The following is a 22,584-nucleotide window of genomic DNA, read 5'->3' on the forward strand; positions in this document are numbered from 1 at the left end:
ATAAGAGGAAAAAAGAGCAAATAATGTGTTTTTCATAAAGCTAAATTTATTCAATTTAAATAACTATGCTTTATTCTGAAGTTATGTTCTTCCTACTTATTAAGTGCTAAAATATCTTTTCTTTTACATAATGATGTTGATAGCAGATTGTAATTTTTTTTTTCTTTCTGTTTTTGTTTTATGTCCTTGGCTGGCAAAATTAAAAGCTAAAACCACTTAAACACCCCACTTAAAACAAAATTTTTTTTTTTTTCCCAAATTTACTGGTGCTTAAAACTCAGAGCCTAGGAATCACAGCCTAGGTAAAGGCGTACCTTCTATGCTACATACATATTTCACGGTACTAAATTGTACCAGGACAAAATTGTAGCAGGACAAAAGTCAGTCTTAAATTATACTAAGCCAGTGTAAATATGACTTTAATTTCAAGTGCCAAAGAAATATATTTTCATTCAACACCATGGTTATATCATCTTTTATTAAAACTTATTATACCAGTACCTATGCGGTGCCAATTTAAAAAGTACAATGTCATTTCCATGACATCATTACTACTTTAGGAGTAGCCTGTGTCACACAGGTGAGCAATATAGGTGCAGTGCAGAAACAAAGAAGGCTGGGGGTCTGAGCAGGCCTCTTTCCTGGGTCAGGGTTTCAGTGGCACCATAGACGACTGCCAGTCTCCATGTACATTTTGGCCCATTTACCTTTCTAAATCATACCATATATAGCTTTCAGTATTTACATACATTTAAACTGAGAAGAAATATGCATTACAAGAAAGCATATTTTAGTGGGCTTCGTGTGTTAGAAATAACTCCATACTTCACAATTACTTTTAAGTCATTAGCTATCTTTGAGAAAGAACAGTTCTATAGAAATGTATAAGCTGGAACATACTTTTAGAAAACCTTATAGAGATCTCTGTAAATTCAGTGTGTCCTCCCATAAGCAAATCAATTAATCTCCATTCCCTCAAAGTGTTAAAAACAAACAAAAAAAAGAGTAGCTGGCCATTATTTTTTATAAGTTTCAGAGAAAATACAAGAATAATGATCATTGGCATTTTGGACCAGATGAAAGTGTTGAATTTTATGTCTGACTCTATCATTCTGTGATTTGTTATAATCATGTTCTTTTCTGTTAAGCTGCTCTTGGTAATATTAGTTGTATATCTATTTGATATGAGCATTTATATTAAGCTTCAAAATAACTCCTAGTAGTATCCAAAATATGTCAGGAACTCCTAAATGCTGCTTTCCTCCCAATTAGGACAACATTTAGCCATGTTAGTAACTGTTGAAACGACAAGCGTGGATTTTGGAGATCGATGAGTGCCTTGCAGTGAACACGCACAGGCTGGGGCATCTGGCCAAGTTACTCAGTGCAGTTATCAATACTTAGTTCTTCTTGAATTTCTTCAGATAGCGAGCCCGCACAGACTTGTTGAAATCCATGATTATTTTACGATTAATCCCAGGAGGCACAAGTGAGGTTACCAAGGCCTAGGGAAAGAAATGGGGGAGATATGTAAATTACAGCCTATAATTTGTGCTAACTTAACATATGATTTAATGTTTTACTATAACTGATGTTTTATTTACAGGTAGATTTTAAAGTTCTTGAGTGTATAGTTTAAAATAAAACATAGATGCCTTGTTAATATGTCTAGACAATATATATTCTAATATATCATATACTATTTTGTGACTCAATGGAAAAGAAAACCCTACACCAAAAAGTACTGATTTAGAAATTAAAAATCTACATACCAGAAGAAAATGGATCGGGTATCCATTGGTTCGAGATTGCAGGCCTACTGTTTTAATTGCAGACTTCACAAACGTCTCTGCAGAGGGTTTATCCAAAGTTGGCTTTCGGATTTTAGCCAATTTCGTGGCTACGTAGTATGGTAGAACACACTAGAAAGGCAACACCCCACCCCCAAAACATGCCATTGGTTAGGAAAGCCACAAACTCAGAATTCATATGATGCTTGCTTACTCTTAGTGGTAGAAACATTCTAATGGAATCTAAAGTTTGTATCTTTAGAGAGAGGGAGAAAAAAAAGAAGCAGCTATTTAAAGCCAGCTTGATAAAACACATGATAGAATAAAACAAATTGTAACAAGTCAAACTATCAGAATCTGAGACTATGGAATTGTTAAAAATAAGCAGAAATATTCCTTAAATAAAAATCTAGATAGCAGAGATTCAGGATAGGATATTCTTTCTACCATGACTAAACTCAACATTGTTAGAGAACCACTAAGTAGGAGATTTTTGACATTTTTATCCTCCTAAACAAATAATACTATTTTCTCCATAATTTATGGCTAAGCTTTGTCTATAAGTTTTGTTTCTTCTAAAATAGATATTTCATTTTGTCAGCCTTGGGTTACCACTTTTCTTCCATAGTTTCTTACCATTTTGCTTCTGAATTTTATAAACTTTGCTATTAATAAGACAGGACTACCTCCCTTTTTTTTCTTTCTTTTTTTTTGGGGAGACAATATAACAATATGGAAACCACTTGGTAACTAAAAGACACCTGACAGGACAGGTGTGGGATGACAAATCTGAACCTGACCTTTTAGAGGAACTTCAACAATGTTAGATTTTTTATTGCTTATGCTTAACTACATTTTGGATATAATTCAACACAGAATGTAAAGAAAACACTGTTACAAGTTCTGAGCCATGACATAAGATTCTTTCTTTAGTCTGAAATAACTTGGGCATGGTAATTCATCAAAGAGTGAATGTGTTCAGTTTATCTCACATGTATGGAAGAAAAGGGTATAAATTACAATGATACTTCTATTAAAGATGAGGATCTGTTTCAACTCATGGTGGTCAAAATAAAAAACTTCATTACCAGAGGTAGAAATAAAGTTGAGATCTGTTTCATACTATGAATTTCCTTCCCGCTGAGATCTGGAAGGAGTGGTCCCATATCTCTTTGGGTTTTTGCTTATGTGTGTGTGTGTTGTAATTTTGTATTTTGTATTTTTCCACTCCCAAGGAATACAACCCACCCTCTTTAACAGGAGGCTGAAACTTCGTTAAGACGTTTAAGAATCAGTTAAGAATCAAGAACACAAGGGCCTGGCCACTATCACTCTACATCTTTCTCTCTCTCAGTCCCTGCAGCCACAAACCCACACTAATAAACTAACTAAATTAAATAAAGTATTTCAAATACCTAGGTCAACTTTGATTGGGTAACTTGACTTTCGAGAATTTGTTTGAATTATCATTATACATTTATCCCTCATTTAATGAACAAAATTTTTGTCAAAAATGCCTTTTTAAAAACCACTTTTAAAAATTTTAACTTATCAATATACAATGTAGTTGATTTTCATGTCCCTTTAGCAGTTCCTCTTTCCTTCCTCCTTCTCCCCCTCCCCCACATCAACATCATATCTGTTCACTTGTCTTAACAAGTTCAAGGAATTGTTGTGATTGTTGTGTCTTCTTCCCCCCCCCACCATTTATTTATTTGTATATTTATTTACTTATTTATTTATTTTTAGCTCCCACAAATAAGTGAGAACATGTATTTCTCTTTCTGTGCCTGACTTGTTTCACTTAACATATTTTCTCTAAGTCCATCCATGTTGCTGCAAATGGTAGTATTTCATTCTTTTTTATAGCAGAGTAGTATTACATTGTGTAGATGTACCAGTTTCCTTATCCACTTACCTGATGATAGACATTTGGGCTGGTTCCAACTCTACAATTAAAAGAGTGAAAAGACAACCAACAGAGTGGGAGAAAGTATTTGCAAAATATACATCTGACAAAGGATTAATATCCAGAATATACAAGGAACTTAAAAACCATTATAGTATATCGAGTACAGGCCAAAGAGATATGTCAGACTAATATAAAGTATGACATTCAGAGTTCTATGAGGCTCTAACAACGCGCAGGTAAAGAAACATTTGTTCACCAAGGAAAGCTGAACAGCAAACAAAGCAAAACACAGTATATTTGTATATACTCTGGTCTCAAATAATGAACATAAGAAAACCATTTCTCGGGGCCGGCCCAGTGGCGCACTGCTACAGTGCGCTGCTTGGGAGTGTGGTGGCGCTCCCGCCGAGGGTTCGGATCCCACATACAGACCGGTTCCCACTCACTGGCTGAGCGAGGTGCGGGCCCAACACTGAGGGTTGCGATCCCGTTGCCGGTCCTGGTCTGGTACGGGTGCGACACTGAGGGTTGCGATCCGTTGCCGGACACGAAAAAAGACAAAAAGGAAAAAAAAAAAAAGAAAACCATTTCTCATCTCTATGCCTCAGGTTTACTGGTCACAAAATTGAAGATTTTAAAAAACCATTCCCATATATGGATCACGGGCCTGCTAAAGTTTCGAGCTTCTCAACATAAAGATGGACTGATGATTATACCTTTCAATTGCATTATAATTCTTTGATCATTTCTTCTATCCATCCTTCCTCTCTCCCTTAGATAGATAGATAGATAGATAGATAGATAGATAGATAGATAGATAGATAGATAGATAGATGTAATACATTGGACTATAGTATTTTGATCCTGTAGAAGAATTAAGTTGCACCGCCTGACTGAACCACTTGATGGTGCCACAGGTTAACTCATCATTCAACTAAACCATGGAGAGAGGCTAGAGAATCCCTAGGCTCTGGGGGTGGGGACAAGAGATGCACACTCAGGAATCCCAACTAAGAAATACAAATTCTATTCTGGAAAGGACATTTATTTATTTCTACAACGGTTTAAAATCAAGGTGGTTAACAGGGCCTAGCAGAAGATGGGAAGGATTCAGAGATGAAATACCTTTTGAGCAAAGTCTTAAAGTGGAGGAGTTTGCCAGGTAAACAAAGGGAATAGCAGGAACAACGAAGAGGACACATAAGAGCATGGTATTTTCAGGGAACTGCAAGAAGCTCCATATGATTCAAACATCAAAAATGTCTGAAGTGGTGGCAGAGGGAGGCAAGATGATTTAGAAAGCTAAATCCAATCACTGGACAGTATCAAGATCTAGAACATAAGCTTCATGAAGACATGGTCTTATTCACTACTTTATTCTCAATGCCTAGAACAGTAACTGGTATACCAGTTAGGGTACAGTAAGGGTACCACGAATATCTACTGAATGAATTAGCAAAAGAACACTTCATTACGATGGCACTGAAGAATGGTGTCGTCCTTTTCCATTGCTATGGTCCAGAAAACTAATTACACCAGAGTTTAAGCCAAAATTTTAGATATTCTGAAGCTTAAGCAAGAGTGACTATCTAAATAAAGCCAGACTTGTAGATCTAGCTACCTGCCAAGAATTTAAAAACGAATATTTCGAGTTACATGAAAGTAAAGAAATATTGTCTATGTCAGAAAGTCATCTAAGCATATCCTTAAACTGTTAAACAAAAACCCAAAAAACAATAATTAATCCATTTCTCCTGCTTACTCAGGAAAACATTACTGGAAACAGGTCAAGAAGATACTTATACTTTTATAGGAAGCATTTTGGGCAGAACAAATTTTAAAAGTTGATTAAACTCAAAAAGTTGCCATTACAAATACTGCCTGACCAAGCTCAGAAACAACCTGACCTTGACAGCTACAGATGTGGGCAAGTGTCCTGGTATTCAAATTTAGAATCCTAAACTGAAGATAATTAGCCCATAAAGCAAAGCTGTTGACATTTTGTCCTTGCTTAGCCTATTTTTAAAAAAATCCTTAGAGAAAACTTGGTATCTTTTTTCTCACCCCCTAGAGTAGCTTGCTTAGGTATCGATCTTCACAAAACAATTCAGGGGATCTTGATTTAGAACAGGAAGGCTTAATGCCATGGAGCAGGGGAAGGAGGATGCCTGAAGATGCATGGCTAACATTCAAGAACCATACATCGAATCTCAGAACTTCACGTGGTAGAGCATCTTTCACGTATAGTCATCTGTGCACCAAATATGCCTTCTCGAATTTAAACATGACCAGAACAACTCACAACAGTGATGTGGGAAAACATAGATCCTGATGATACCAGGCTCCAATCTATTTGCACACTATGGGATTCTAGACACAGAGTCTAATCTGCCTTTAACAAGCATTAAATTCACCAGTATAGCCAGCACACATTCTTAAGGCAGAGGCTGGAGCTTCCATACAGTATATTAGGAAAACTCCACTTCCTTAAATTCATGTTTTCATCTACCATTTCAGGATCTGATTATCTTCTAGAAAATCTGAATCATTATACACATATACTCTAATTTTGGAGTTTGTATTACTTTACTTGCAGACCATGAAATGAGCTTTTCCACAAAAAGAGTCCTTGACTATCTCACTGGTAGAAACCCTTGGACTTTCTAGGAAATATTAGGAAAGAGGAATTGTTCTGATACTACAGAGATGTCTGGTTACATGCCAATGAAAAAAGGCCCCATGATAACAATAGGTATAAATCTTAGCACCTAAGCCCCAAATGAAGGAGTTCTAAATATTGTGCTCTGCACAAAGTCCTTGATAAATGCTGACAGACTGAAAATCCTATGAATGACCTACCTCGGAACGGTGGAATTTACATGTTAATATTCAAGGAACAAAAGGGAAAACTGTGATCTCACAAAAAGCATGTATTTAACAACATATTATTTCCTGAGCAAGCACCTACTAGAACAATGTTTTAGGCTCTGCAGATACAGTTATGAACAAAAACAGAGTCTGTAATCTGATAGAACTTACATTTCAGCAGGGGGACACAGACCACCAACAAATAATAAAAAACTTATACAATATTGGCAGGTAATGATAAAAAGAAAAAGAAAAAGAAGCCCAGGGGCTGGCCCTGTGGCTCACTCAGGAGAGTGTGGCGCTGGTAGCCCCGAGGCCGCGGGTTCGGATCCTATACAGGGATGGTCGGTGCGCTCACTGGCTGAGCGTGGTGCGGACCACACCGAGCCAGGGGTTACGATCCCCTTACCAATCAAAAAAAAAAATAAAATAAAATAAAGCAGCAGCCCAGGTAAAGGACAGAGGTGATGGAAGCTTTTTCTGCAGTTGGGCTGATGAAGAAAGGCCTCTCTGATGTGGTGACACATAAACAAAGATCTGATTGAAGGGAGGGAGCTAGCAAAAGAGCCTTTTAGATGGAAGCAACAGCAAGTGCAAAGGCACTGAGGTGAGAGTGTGCTCAGAGTGTTCCAGCAACTACAAGGAGGCCACAGAAGTAGCAGGGTGGCGAAGGGACAAGATAATGTGGAAGTTTAAGATCAGAACATTGTGGGTCAAAAGGACTAATGGTTTCATCATGCAGGGATCTCTAGAAGCCATGGGATAATTTCTAGCAGAGGAGTAGAATAACTAAATTTTATTTTAAAAAGATCACTCAGGCTGCTGTGAGCAGACTGCAGGGGATATAGGCAAGGATGGGAGTAGGGAAGACAGATGGGAAGATATTGAAAAGCATCCAAAGCAAGATATAATGGTGGCTCAGATTAGAATGGTCTCTATCAGACAGTGGATACATTTCAAGGATAAACTAAAGTCAGGGGAATTTCCTGATGGACTGAATTTGGGATGTGAGAAAAAGAGGTAGAAGGATAATAGGGGGAAAAAATTAGTGTTGGCTGAAATCAAATGAATGTGAATTAAAATTCCAGCTTCACCACTTGCTAGTTGTGTGATCTCAAGCAAAATACTCAATGACCAATCTTTAGTTTCTTCCTCTGCAATTGGGGTATTATCCTTCTTGTACTATAATGAGGATTAAATAAAATGTTGTCAGTTAAAGAGTGTGGGATTTAAATTCTAGTATGTATTATTTTCTAAGTTTTCTAATATTTATATTTTCAGAATGAATTTGGAAAGAAGAACTTGGCTGAATTTTTATATCCTGTAAAATGTGTAAGAACGCCATTTTCCAGAGAATATCTGACTGTTGAAGTAACCAACTGGATATCTTAGTCCTTCTGGACACAGATGTAGTGGTTTGAAGGCATCTCGTAAGTTTTTAGATCTTGTGGGGCAACACTGTTGTAAAGAGCCTAGAAAAAAGACATTACCACTGGTAAAATGGAAATTCACCTGGTTGTAGGGATCTGGGTCCAATTATCCCCCAAAGCTTATTTTACTATTCTTAAGCCATTTCTCAAAGTTGGGACAGTTGACCAAACAGATGTATTTCTGGTAAGATTCTTTATACTGCTTTACCATTCTCCTTATTTAGGCTCCATTTGCACTAAAGACACACTCCATTACCTCCTTTCAGTGTCACTGAATTAATAAGAAGAATGGATGAAGACTTATGTTTGAAAACGTAGCCTGGTAGCCATTTCCCAATATTTAGCTTTTTAGCTCTTTCAAGCCCAATAATAAATCTACATGATTACTGTAAGCATAAATTAAACCAAATCTATTCTATTCTGATTAAAAACCACATTCTTACTGAATTTAAAAAACCACCAACTTTCATCACCAAATAAGATAAAAGCACTGGCAGGTAGCAACTTAAGGAAATGGGGCCCAAAGGATTTCTTCATGATGCTAAGTTCAAATTTAAATGGAGTATTCTTTTGTAATCTCTTGATAAAAAAGAGAAAACCTACTTCATTTTCAGGTCAGCTGAAACCTACAACCACCTTCTCCAGGTTTAGATGGTCTCTACCTGCATCTTCACCTTTCCTCTGGTAGAGTCAGGTAAAATAAACCTGAGGGGTGATTTCAGTTGGCAAGTGATCTCACTGATAGCATTTCAGAGACCTGGCTTCCCGGGTCAAAGGAAGAAAACCGGTGCAGAGCAATACCTCTGTGAGAAACAAGAGGGCACTGCAGACAGAGCACAGACTTTTTTTTGATAACTGGAGTTATTCAAATCTGTTTACTAACCCAGATCAGTAAATTCCCCACACTGCCCCACATACTTGAACACATCACTCTCCTTTAGTTTCTTTGTAGCACTTATCACTGTATAAAATCATCTTATTCATGTATTTGTTTACTTATTTACTGTCTCCCTCCCACTGAATGCAAAGTCAACCACAGCAGGGACTGTGTCTTTTGTGCCACTGCACGCCATTTGCCATGCTATTCAGGGTACACCCTAAATATTTCTCGACTGAAGAAATGTGGAACACAACACATACCTCTAGTTCTGGACTTACTGTGGGTGTAATGTATTTAAATATATGTCTTCTGTATGGCTGTGCCCGGAGGACAGGGACGGTGCCTTTCTTACCTTTGTGTCCTCGCTGCCCAGCTAAGGACCTAACAAATAGCAGACACTTGCTGTTTGATAAACTGAACTGACCTTAGGCAAGTTACACACTTTTATTGATCCTTTGCTTCCTATTTGTAAAATGGCGCTAGGTTAACATCTATCTCAAATGAGATAATAAAATAGGTGAAAACATGGGGCATATTGTAGATATTCAATAAATGCAAGTTTCTTTCCTCTCTTCTTCAAACTTACGTATTATTTCCCAGTTTTTTCTGTTTTTAATATATACCACATCATTTATCCTCTTGCCAGAAGAGCAGATTAAGGCCCCAATTAATGAAGCTGCTTTTTGTAGGTCAGACTATCACTTAGTGGTGAAAGCAGAACTCAAACCTTGGTCTGCTGACTCTGGGCTCAGGATCCTTCCTCACTGCCTCTAAATACACTAGTAACAAATGTGATCTGCATAAAACCACAGCCCAGACCAAGGAAGCTGTGACCATGCTTCAGCTGTGACTTCTTGCTTTGAAATGACTAAACAGCCAGACAGGGCTTCATGAATTCCTTAACATCAAAAACCTCTTTATAAGGCAGGTTTGTGAAGAAACAGCACTGGATGCTAACTTTAGGGGAAATTATGATAGGGAGCAGGATATCTGCATGGTCTTAAAGTGTCTCCCCACAGATTTCTTATTAGTGCAAAGGAAACAATAGTAACAACAAAGAAATCGGGTAACACCTTGACTGGAGGGTCAGAATCAGTAACACCAATGAGGGGCAGGTGGATCTTATGTGTCTCCTGATGTGATTCCCTGAGAAGGACACAACATGACATATGCAATATTATGGCCAGGAAAATATAACCTGAATCTAACCATGAGGAAGCATCAGATAAGCCCCAAATGAGAAATACTCAATTAAAAAGAGCAGGGGAGTGGTACTGTGCTTTTCAAAAATGTCAGTGTCATAAAAGACAAAGGAAGGTTGTGGATATTAAAGATTAAATTATTTTCCAGATTAAAGAAAACTAAAGGGATAAGACAACTAAATATAATACCTGACTGTAGACTGAATTCAGACTGAATTCTTTACTGGAGGATAAAAAATGATATAAAAAATACTATAGGGCAAACATTGGAATACAGATAATACATTAGATAAAAATATTATATCAATGTTAGATCTAAAGTTGGTAACCATACTTTGGTTATATACAAGAATGTCATTATTCTTCAGAAATACAAACTCAAGTATTTAGAGGTGAAAGACCATGATGTATGCAACTTACTCTTCAATGATAAGACAAATGCAGTAAAATGTTATCAATAAGTCAATCTCGGCAAAGGGTATTAAGGTATTCTTTGTACGATTTTTATTGTTTTAACTTTTCTGTAGATTTGAAATTATTTCCAAATAAAATTTTTTTAAAAAACAAGAAGGCTTGTTAGAGTTTTGAAGAATAAAAGTTCAGGAGGCATGGTTTTAGGATTTAGTCTCAGTCTTAGCTACATCATACTTGCCCAGCATTAATGGCTAATCAGTACAGAGCACACAGAAGGAGCTGGGACTAGGGTCCACTGCCTAGCCAGTCAGATTACTTATGATTTTGCCCTTTGAAAGATTAAGCATAGTTTGGACTGGGTGTTAGTTATAAGGTAAGAATGAGAACAAATAGTCCTCACCAATGGAGCACACTTTTGATAAGGTTTACTGGAGATATGCCTGCCATCTTCTGTTCAAAATCAATAGACAGAGTCCATCAGACCCATAATTCACCATGAGGGCATTTATATCACTTGTTGTTGCTACTGTTTATTATTGTACTTCCAGGAAATGCTTCTACAATGGCAAATCTGAATTCTTGAAGAAAATTTTAAATGCTCCTATAAAATTATAGGAAAGAAGTTGAGGGAAAGATGGGGAGAGAAAAGCAAAGAGAAAATATTAATTAGGAATTAATATAAAAGTCTAGAATTTGAAAAATATACTCTCTTCCTCCCCCCAAAGAGCAATCTTCACATGAAGGTAGAACTAAAAAGACAGCTTTCCTTCCAAAGATTAGAAAAAAACCAGAAACTTGGCAACATAACATTAGCCTGGAAGCCATCCAGGTATACAGGTTGAAAACTCAAGTCCAGCAGCATATGGGAGAAACAGAAGCAGCTCAGGAGGCCTTCAAAATGGATGCTTGTGTACCGCAAAGCATGACCATGCCCAACCAGAGTCCTCTGTGATGCCTTGCAAAAGGCAGGTTTCTAGTGTGCGACAGATTACATGTGCCACTAGCAACACAAGGACAAACAAGAAAAAAAGTCCTGTTCTCAAGAATACGTTGAAGTGGAGGAGAAAGGGAAGGGTCAGAGAGTAGCAGGCAGAGGTATATAAGAAGATAGAGCAGAAGGAAAGGTGTAACCAAATGTGCCAAGGGGCTGAAAGGAGGTTTCTTGGGGCAGAGGAACCATGACCTCAGCCTTGAAAGATGGACCGGGTCACAGAGCTCATGAGAGAATGGGGCAGAGAGGAGATATGGTGAGAAAGGAGTTGGAAAAAGGGATGGCAGCAGAGGAGCCAGGCGTGGGTACTTCAGAGGGCAGAGCACGTACTGGACACCATGATGTCCACTCTGGCATGAACAGGAGGGAGGGTGACAGAGTGGCAAAAGATGAGATGGCTTTGTGGAGTTTGAATTTAACCATAAAATTCATGGGTAGCACTGGGGGACTATGAGGGAAAGCAACATTATCCAATTTGTATTTTAAGAAGATCACTCAGGAAATATACGTAGGATAGAGTAAAAGGTGGAATTAGCTGATAAATACTCCTAGTCTGAAGAATTTGTGGGCAAAAAACACCACCAAAGAAAAATCAATAGGTTCTCTTTCTGTTCCACTTCAGCATTGAGATATATGTTCACACAGAAATGACAATGGTACTTTCCCTCACAAAAACCTGAGATTTATTTTTTTTTTAACAAATTCATTCTAAGTTTAAACGCTGAATGAATTTGTATGAAGAAATAAAATGACTGGGCCGACCCCATGGCGCACTCGGGAGAGTACAGTGCTGGGAGCGCAGTGGCACTCTCGCCGTGGGTTCGGATCCTATATAGGGATGGCTGGTGCGCTCACTGGCTAAGCGTGGTGTGGGCGACACCAAGCCAAGGGTTGCGATCCCCTTACCGGTCACAAAAAAAAGACAAAAAAAAAAAAAAATTATATATATATATATATAAAACGACTGATGAAATTACATAATTTATAATTAATTATTAGGGAAAAATAAAAATTTATCAAAGTAAAATATTTCAGAAGACAAATGCTAACATTTTTGTAGTAGCTTCTAGTCTCATCAGATTCATAGGCAGAGAATCTGTTGAAAAGATGTTTGGGGGAAATAAGCTATTGGAATCAGAGAGGAGACAGTCCTGTCTATTAACAGGATTTTAGAAATTGCTTGTTTGTGCTCCGCCTAACCTTATACTACCTTGTGTCACTGAAGCATTTGCAGATTCTGGTCACTCCACCTGTAGGTCACCTACCAATGGCCCTTTAGGATTCCTACCTAGTCTCAGTAGGTATTTAAAAATTAAATTAATCGCTTGATTGCAATAGATTCATTGGAAAGAAAATGGTATAACACTGCATGGCATGTGGTGTCTTACCTCCCTCAAATGCTTTACTGGTTTCTTTGTTACCAAAATACAACACACTATACATACCAGATTTGAGCTACCAGCATTAAAACGACTAGTGTGAAGGAAGGGAGGAGAGTATAGTAATTCAGTATAAAATCCAGTATTCTAGAAAATTCTGTCCTCCCCAGGGTACCCTACACATATGGGAAGCCATAAACCAAAATAATACCAAAGGGCTATGACATCTAGGGTCCTTTGGGCAAAAGCTCAAGTGGGGATTAGAGGAAGCAGGCTCTAAGTTGACCCTGGCAGATGAGGAAACATTCATTCCACCTTTCTTCTCATTACCACTCTCTCTCATGGTAGGTGATTTAGCTCTAGTATCTATTCAGAATGAAATGGTTTAGAAGCTAGATCTAGATAACACGTAGGCCCATCTACAGATATAAAGAAGGAAATGGAACTAAGCAGCCAAGCACTCTCTGGTCCATCACTGCCTGATCACAGATGGATCTAGTAAATGTTGAATGCTGTCCTACAGGCCTGGAGCAAGTAGCCTAAGGGTTAAGAACAAAGGCTTTGGTACAGACCTAGATTTGAGTTCTGGTTCAACATGGGCAAGTGGCTTAACCTCTCTGAGCCCCAATTTCTGCATCTTTTTCAAAAATGATAATCATACCATCTTATGGGATCATTATAAGATGCAGTAAAATGACACATATAAAGTGCTTAGCACTGTACCTGAAAAGTATCCACTCAAATATTCACCATTATTACTTTGATTGATCATTTGGGGCTTCACGGTACAAAAAGTGAAATACTAGGCTCATAGTAGTGCAAGCCACAGTGAACACAGATATGTGTAGAGGTGAGGTAGGTGATGGGCAGGAGCAGGAAAGAGGTAAGAACTGCAACTTCTCCTAAGACATTTTTAAAAATGCACCTAAGCATGGAAATACTGTGAGCCATTATTTCTTCGGGTTGAACAATTGCTGACTTGAGATAGATACCCATAAACTCCTACATTTGCTTCCGCTCATATTTTGTATTGTGTTTTCATAGTATTTTATCTGCTAGCTACATAATAAACTCAACGGTCTATATAAAAATGAACTCAAAATGGATCAAAGACCTAAACATAAGAACTAAAACTGTAAAACTCTTAGAAGAAAACAGGGGAAAAGCTTTATGACATGGGATTTGGCAAGGATCTCTTGGCTATGACACCAAAAGCACCAGCAACAAAAGAAAAAATAGATAAACTGGACTACATCAAAATTAAAAACTTCAAACATAAAAAGACACTATCAAAAGAGTGAAAAGACAACTCAGAGTGGGAGAAAATATTTGCAAATCATATATCTAATAAGGAGTTAATATCAAGGACATATAAAGTACTCCTACAACTCAATGAAAACAATCAAAAAACCCAATTTACAAAATGAACAAGGGACTTGAATAGACATTTCTCCAAAGTTGCTATACAAATGGCCGGTAAGCACCTGAAAAGGTGCTCCATATCACCAATCATGAGGAAAATGCAAATCAAAACCACAATGAGATACCACTTCACACCCATTGAGAAGGTTATTATAAAAACAAAACAAAATAAAAACAGAAAATGAATGTTAGCAAGGATGTGGAGAAATCAGAATCCTTGTACACTGCTGGTGGGAATATAAACTGGTACAGCCGATACGCAAAAAAGTACTGTAGTTCCTAAAAAAATTTAAATAGAATTACATATGCTCCAGCAATTCCACTTCCATATACATATCCAAAAGAAAGGAAAACAGGGTCTCAGAAAGATATTTATACACCCATAATAATGTTCATATCAACATTATTCACAATAGCCAACAGATGGAAGCAAGCCAAGTGTCCATCTGACAGATAAAAGGATAAACAAAACACGTTTTGTATAAACATGATGGAATTTTATTCAGCCTTAAAAAGGAAGAAAATTCTGACACATGCTTCAAAATGGATGAATCTTGAAGACAATATGCTAAGTGAAATAAACAAGTCACAAAAAGGCAAATACTGTAGTATTTCACTCATGAGATACTAAGAGTAATCAAAATTCACAGAGACAGAAAGTAGAAGGGTGGTTGCCAGGGGCTGGGAGGAGGGGAGAATGAGATTGTTTAATGAGTAGAGTTTCAGGAGATGAAAATGGTTCTGGAGATGGTTGGTGGCAATGGCTGCATAACAATGTGAATGAACTTAATGCCACTGAACTGCATACTTAAAAATGATTAAAATGGTAAATTTTATGTTATGTACTTTTTACCACAATAAAAAGATATATAGATGGTCTGATTCTCTCAAAATAAAGCTATAAGAACTGACAATAAGTATGCCTCAACTATTTATATTGCATTTAGTTCTACTTTAGGTATCTTTGCTTAAAAATTCTAGGGGATAATTTCTAAAAATGTAGACTTAAGTTCATAAAAGGAAAAAGGAACCACGTCTTTAATGATGTGCTAACGTCACATTCACTTGGGAATGTGATTTTCTATTGTTGCCAAGACAGCAACAGTTGCTGTGGAAACCACACAAAAACAGGAATACTTAACTAAAACAAACTCCACTCACCTGCACAAAGATGCCCTTGCTCCTGTACTCCTCGTGGAGGCATCGAGAGAAGAAATCTACAAAAGCCTGAGAGGCAGTGGGAGTGAGGAGAAAACACACACATTACATCAATCTCCCTAATTTGTAGTCAAGGAGATAAAAAATAATAAACTAACCATTTAACACTACCATTTCTAATCATTCTCTTCATTTCGAATGGAGAAGAGACCTTAAAAAAACACTTCAAAACCTCAAGTTGTTTTCATCTGCCACTAAATGAAGTATTATCTAACCAAATATAATATCCAGATCAAAGTTTTATTTAACTGTAAAAGGCTGTTCTTATCTTTTTCCCAGAAAATTACTTTCCAAGAAAAAATATTTTTATATTATATAACAAAGGATGTATTTCTTCTCTCTACTTGCCACTGTGTTCTGTGGGGATTTTGTTGTCACTAAAAAGGAAAGAGCAAGTATCTTCCTGGTACTTTGAGATGGCAAGATCCAAAAAGTGTAGAGATGAATGTGACAGCTCCTCTTCTGATAACACAGTCTTAAATCTACTTGTAAAATATAATGTGCCATTTTCCAAATGTGGACTCAACCTCAGGCTTGAAAGGCAATATCAATAATGACTCTGCAAGAGTCACAATTAGTAACAGTCTTGTATCCATAGAGCAGAACAGGTAAGAAGCTGGAGTTCACCAATCACCTCAAGAAACATGGTATTCATTTTAAACATGCCTACTGTGTGTTGCAGAGATACATAAAGCAAGTAGACTGCAGAAGTTGAGGGCGGTGCCAATCTTTTTTCAAAAGATAATAGTGACTGAGTTTTTTCAAGTGAAAAAGAAGACAGATGTTTTGTTCTTTTCCTTTCTTGACGTATTGCAAGTTCTTACTGGGTATTATATTTTGCTTATTTTTCCTTAAAAGCTTGCCTAATTTCAACATCCAAATGGTCATCTTCCCCACTTCAAAGATGTGTTCCATGCATCATCAGTGTATCTGAAGATGATGCTATTGACCTGCAGGCTGTAAGAAATGCATTCTAAACTATTTTCCTAGTAGTAATGTGAAGAGGTGAATGATGATATTGTATGAAATTACGACATCTTACAGAGAGTTCTGGAAAATTCTTGTCACACCCCAGAAGGGACAACGAATATCTGTGAATTATGGATGATGTGGCAAAATATTCACACTCACCCAGTTTACCTTGTATACGTTTACGTGCTGACTGCATGCAATTTTTCTTTGCTATGTCAAGCTGACTTATTCATGTATTGCATCTCTAATCTTAGACTCATTAGTCATGACCTAATCAACTGAGCTAACTAGACTAAGCCAGTTATCCATGGGAAGTACAAGAATCACTTTTCAAATTAGGAGGGAAAAAAGCATCTGTGGATCTGATATGCTGGTGTCCCACGTGTAAGTTTACCCCTATCCATATATGTCGGCTCTGGCTCTCCTGAAACTCACATGGGGCATCTGCTTTTTCTTCTTAGTCCATTGGAAGACTACCAAGAACACAACTTTAAGAAAGGTAAATCTACATTAATTGCTGACTAAAAATTATTCCTCACTCTTGTATGGACGTGGCTTACTAAAATACAGTTCACCTTAGTTGCAGAGTAGATGGTCAGTAGTGGAACTGCAAACATGCCACTGGCAGAGGAGATGTTGAGAATCACCCCTTTAGATCTAAAAAGGAAAATGTACCAAGTAAACAGAGTGAAATCATATACACAATTGTTTGTGAATTACAGATCAAGGTATGTAATTATTTGAAAGAGAAAAAATAGCTGTTTTTCTTAACATACATCAGTGTGTGACATGCTTGGTCCGTGAATGAGGCATAATTCAATCAGCTAAGGATATCTCTTCTTTATGATTAGTTCATTTCTCAGTCTTAGTAATTCAGGGCATGCACAGATCAGATCTATATTCCCCTCAAACTGATCTCTACCCTCTGAGGTCCTCTCTGGCCACAGACCAAGAATTCTAACTAAACAGGGACTCTTATACTCTCTGCATACTACCTTTAATTTGGCATACTACCTTGCTATACAGTATTTAATCATTCTATGTGTATAAACATTTTCCCTCCTCAACAAAACCACATGCTTCTGGACATCACAGCCCATTTTCCTCACTGTGCATGGTACTAAGCATGTAACACAAACAGGTACTTAATAAAATTCTCTGGCAAAGAGTGAATGGTTATGTCCTGCTCTCTTACTTTCCCTGGGTTGTAGACATCAGGGAAAGTAAGGTGCCAAAGAATCGACTCTAAAATTATGCGATTCTATAGTTCATCAAACTGTATTCTTTTGCCGAAAGATAAAGCTCATTTTCTACTGTAACTTTTACAGACTACTGAAGGTTAAAAGTCAGAAAGTTACCAGGAATTTCTAATTCTAGAAATAAATGAAAATTTGTTTGGAAAAGCAATGTTGTAAATATACCAGTTGTTAGCAAGCATATATTAGTTAAGTGTGAAATTATGGTTTTAGGAATGTTAGAACCAACAACCAACTCTTCCCCTCAAACCCATTCTTCTGAAAGGATCCCCCTTCTTCAGCTCCTGCCCCTGACCCCATCCACCTCCTGTCCTTCATATCAGGCTCTTTTCCTTCAACCCAGTCTCTCATTGGTCTTTGTCTGAGTTTACTTCCCCAAGGCCTATTCTTTTTTTTAAGTATTAAAAAAGGGGGGACTATACAGACTCTTTTTATGGTAAATAATAAAAGAAACATGATTAGATGGCATCTAAGTTATTATAGACATAAATCTGAAAAGGAATAGTCCCCAGAGGTCACCCACTCCATCTGCCAGGCTCTAGGTGAGATGCCACCTCAACCATCAAAGGGAAGCTCGGATCCTCGGCTTAATGTGTGCCACTGGAAACAAGTTTTTTTTGTTGTTGTTGTTTTGTTTTTAAACAGAAGTCCATATTAGTAATATACACTTTCCTAAGCAGTGAAATCCATTAACATTTTGGTGATAGAGATCAAATTTCAAATTTTAAAATGTGATTAAGGGTTTTGAAGAAAGTTGAAAATAAATAGTCAATGAATTAACTACATCATTCTTGTATTTTTTGGTTATGTTTCTTTCAGAAACAGAAAAGCCTTTTCTTTTTTAATTTTAAGGTAAGCTTTGTATTAGGAGTTAGAACCCAATCACTCTAATAACTGGTGAATTAGCAATGAATATCTAGTTATTTCATCTATATTTGTGAGAAATTCCTTTGATAAAAATGGAATAAAAACCACTTTTGTTATGAAATACTTTTTTTTTTTTTTTCCCGTTTTTGTCTTTTCTACTGACCGGTAACGGGATCGCAACCCTTGGTGTCGCGCCCATACCGGGGACCGGCAACGGGATCGCAACCCTCGGTGTTGCGCCCGAACCGCACTCAGCCAATGAGCAGGAACCGGTCTCCACATGGGATCCGAACCCTCGGCGGGAGCGCCGCCGCGCTCCCAAGTGGCACACTCTCCAGTGCGCCACCGGGCCGGCCCATGAAAGACTTTTAATACAGTATTAATTTACGATGTTTAAGACATCTGTCTTTTTGGAGTGTTGAAAATGTTCTAAAATTAGGTTGTGATGATGGTTGTACAGCTCTATGAAAGTACTAAAAACCACTGAACTGCACACTTTAAATGGGTAGATTTTATGGCATGTGAAATATATATCAAAAAATCTGTAAAAAGAGAGAAAGAGTGATTCACAATATATTGAAATGTATCACCCTTAAGCTGGGAGCAGATCCCAATCAAGTAGAAGCTAAGAGAGCTATTGAGTCTTACACAACACAATATGCTTTCTGAGAACTAACCCAAAATCCTGACAAGTTAACCCCCTCCTGTACCCCAAGCATCCTTGTAGGTATAGTGTTTTCTTTTAACCTTTTCTCATACAACCAGGAATTGCTATATCCTCACTCAACTCAAAACAAGTGAAGAAAATGCCAGTATGAAGTAAATGCAGATGATGTTTTTCATTAAAGCTGTTGCCTATCATTGCTGGTTTTATCAGTTGAATTGTGTCTTCCATTATACTCAAATTAGCTGAGGTAGTTGTGTGTGCCCTTGAACAAAAATCATACCTTTTTTTTTTCATTTCTCGGAAATGAAATGCAATTTAAAAGTCTTTAGAAGTTAAAAGTTTAATGTTATCAAATACATTTTAAAAACTGAATCTTGACCTCATCAAAAGAGATTCTTAAAACTTCAATCACCAAAGCAATGATTTCAGTACAGGAAAAGTCATTTAAAAATAATAAAAGCCTCTTTCCCATTTTCAAAAATAATACAGACCAATAATCCAATATGTCACAATTATGCAGTCATGCTCCTTTACTTGTTTACTCCTTGAGGCAATTAACATCTTTGTTTCTCAAATATTCTACCTCGATTTAAAATTTCTAAGGGGTAGAGCTACTTTGAATTAGGGAAAAATCAGAATTTTAGCGTGCTTTATACAAAACACATTATTTGTACTCTAAAATACATTAAAACAAATCTAAGATCAGCAAAGTATAAAGCAAGATGCACTAGACCTAAGTAAATAAAAGGATAGCACTTATAACTGTTCCAAAATGAAAGTAAACACCCCCTCTATAAATCCCTGTTCTACCATCAAGCACAGATATTTGTCTAGCAAAAACCTTCCTCCCACACACACACACACGTGCACATACACACCACTGTACAATTTTCTCTTTCTCTCCAAGGATAATAATATTCAACTTAGTTTTTTCTGAATCATAACTAACACACTCGTATAGCCTGTTTTAAGTCTTGTACTGTATACAGTATCTATTCTTTATGTAGAAATGGTGATGAACATTTGGGATTGCGAGGCACAAAGGACTTGTCTTTAAAATCAGCTATGTTGTCTAGCTCTAATCCTCCATCTAAGCAGAATTAGTGACGTCAAACCAGTTTCCATGGCACAGCCAGACTCATGACAACTCTGTTATATCAAGCAGAAGGACAAAATGGGCTGCACTTAATTGCACACGGAAACAAACATAAAGCCAAACCCTGGTTAATATCTCATTTTCCGGGGACTTGGGAACAATTCTAAGATTGGAAGGTACATTAAGAATTTCTGCTGAAGTTCTATAATGAAGACTCATGTTGCTCATACTTCGGCACATTTCCTAGTTTGTTATGACAATTATCCAAATAAAGTCAAGTAATATTTTCTGTGATGCAACATTCTTAATTCATCACACTGCTTACTTGTTAACAGCCATACAATGGTGTCTCAGTGGCACAAATTATTAAGGATCTGCTAGAATGAAAATACTGGAAAAACAAAGCAGAAAACACCAAATGCTGATATGGAAGCACCTTTTCCATACAAACACTTTCTTCAATTACTAGCCCTCCCACAAGCCAAACATTAAACTCGCCCAACTTTGTAAAGTTTCGTACCTTGCATTTATAGCTTCCTATAGCCATGCTCCCTCAGACCTGTGAAATTTCCACTGAGACTTTCTTTAATTGTCACCTGGCTAAAAAAAAAAAAAAGAAAACAAAAAAACCCACCAAGGCTTTATTCTATAAATGCCGCAGTATTCTATCAGACTGTTGCAGTATTCTTTTCCACACCTCCATAAAAATACTGCTGTCATATAAGAAATAATAGGTATCCTTTGAAATAAATCACTGATTCCCGCCTTCCTCAGGACCCTCGTCACCGCCCCACACTGCAGGTAAGGAGAGAGAGGTGGGGAGGTGTAAGTGCTGCTGTGAAGAACTGGAACCACAAGATCAATCCTACCATGGACAGCTAACTGTATATGGAGTTTGATGGCCGAGGGAGAATGTGCAAAAAAGACCCCATCACAATTCTTCACATTGTCACTTCATATCAGGGAAAGAGCACATAGGCATGCTCTTGGAGGGTCATTATATATTTTTTAATCTTAAATACAATAGTAACATTGGTTCAGACAATTTTCTAACAGACTCTCAAGAAGACTGAGAAACATAGCAAAAAAGAGTTTTATGTTAAAAAAGAATCCTGGAACACATGGGTCAGGTATATAATTGGAAGCAGCAATCCAAACACTTACATTATACAAATACTGCTTTGTATAAGAAAGTTTGCAAACACTTAGAACATGAAAGAAAATTACCTGCCCCGAAACACTATAACATGTCATAATTCCACCTTAAGCAATACAGTATGAAAGAGGCTATTTTTAGCTTTTCCATGGTTGTTATGGCAACCACCTCCTGGCTCCAGCTGTACACAATGTTTATAATTCCAGGGAAGTGGAAAGAGCAAGTTTTCCCTATAATGTAATTGTGCACTTTCTACTTCTATGGTAATAATACCTTAGTTTGATTATAGATACTTGTTTAGTGATAGCCCTAGGCGATAGTGCTAGAGGATTTGGAAACTCTCATTCATAAGAGTGAAAGGAAAACAACAATAACAAAGGATCTTTATAAAGGACTCTGCTGTTAGTGGAGATACCAATGCTTTGGAGATCAACTATAGGAAATATGGCATTTTGGGGTGGTGTAAACAGCAGGCTAAAATGAAACCACTTATAATGTGGCAAGTAAGAACTCTTTCAGGTGATCTGTTAACTTGGAGGTTTTCTTTCCTCTTGGGCAGAGAACTAACATTTCTAGCCTCCCATGCCATTAGTTATAGCCTGTGACTGAGTTCTGGACAATAGAATGTGGGCAGAAATGATGTACAGCACTTCCAGGGCTCACCCATGAAATCTCCCCTAAAATCATCCTTACTCTCTTCCCTCATCTGCTGGCTGGATGCAGAGGAGAATTCCAAGACCCTAGAGAATGACAGGGCCCCAAGTTGGAAGGAGTCTCAGATCCCTGAATGACTGGGTAGAGATGTGAGAGAAAAATAAACCTTATAGTGTTAAGCCAAGGAGATTTACAGGGGTTAAGGGGCGGTTACAGCAGTTAGTCTACCTTGACTGATATACCTAGTAACTCCTTAAGTTTAAGTGGACACAGATGTTCCTTCTCTTAATCAAAAGTCCTGATTCATAAAATCCACGTACATTTTTACTAGTTCTTAGCAAGTACCACAATCACATTCAGTCCATAGCTTCTGATGGCTTTCTAACATATAATTTCTCAACCTTAAGTTT

At 37.3% G+C, this 22,584-nt stretch overlaps 1 protein-coding gene across 1 annotated transcript in view; it reads right to left on the reverse strand.

The window, feature by feature from the left end:
* Window positions 1-387: 387 nt before the first annotated feature.
* The window catches only part of HSD17B12 (hydroxysteroid (17-beta) dehydrogenase 12), a 75,353-nt gene continuing 53,156 nt past the window's right edge, over window positions 388-22,584 (reverse strand). The window contains exons 6-9 of the mRNA XM_008587403.1: window positions 17,054-17,135; window positions 15,450-15,515; window positions 1,773-1,922; window positions 388-1,505 (exon numbers count right to left, since the gene is read on the reverse strand). Of these exons, the coding sequence (XP_008585625.1) occupies window positions 1,401-1,505; window positions 1,773-1,922; window positions 15,450-15,515; window positions 17,054-17,135 (403 nt within the window). The 3' untranslated portion in view covers window positions 388-1,400. The remainder of the gene's footprint in view (window positions 1,506-1,772; window positions 1,923-15,449; window positions 15,516-17,053; window positions 17,136-22,584) is intronic.

This window comes from Galeopterus variegatus, unplaced genomic scaffold (assembly GCF_000696425.1).
Source record: "Galeopterus variegatus unplaced genomic scaffold, G_variegatus-3.0.2 Scaffold4371, whole genome shotgun sequence".
In the NCBI taxonomy this organism is placed as follows: domain Eukaryota; kingdom Metazoa; phylum Chordata; class Mammalia; order Dermoptera; family Cynocephalidae; genus Galeopterus; species Galeopterus variegatus.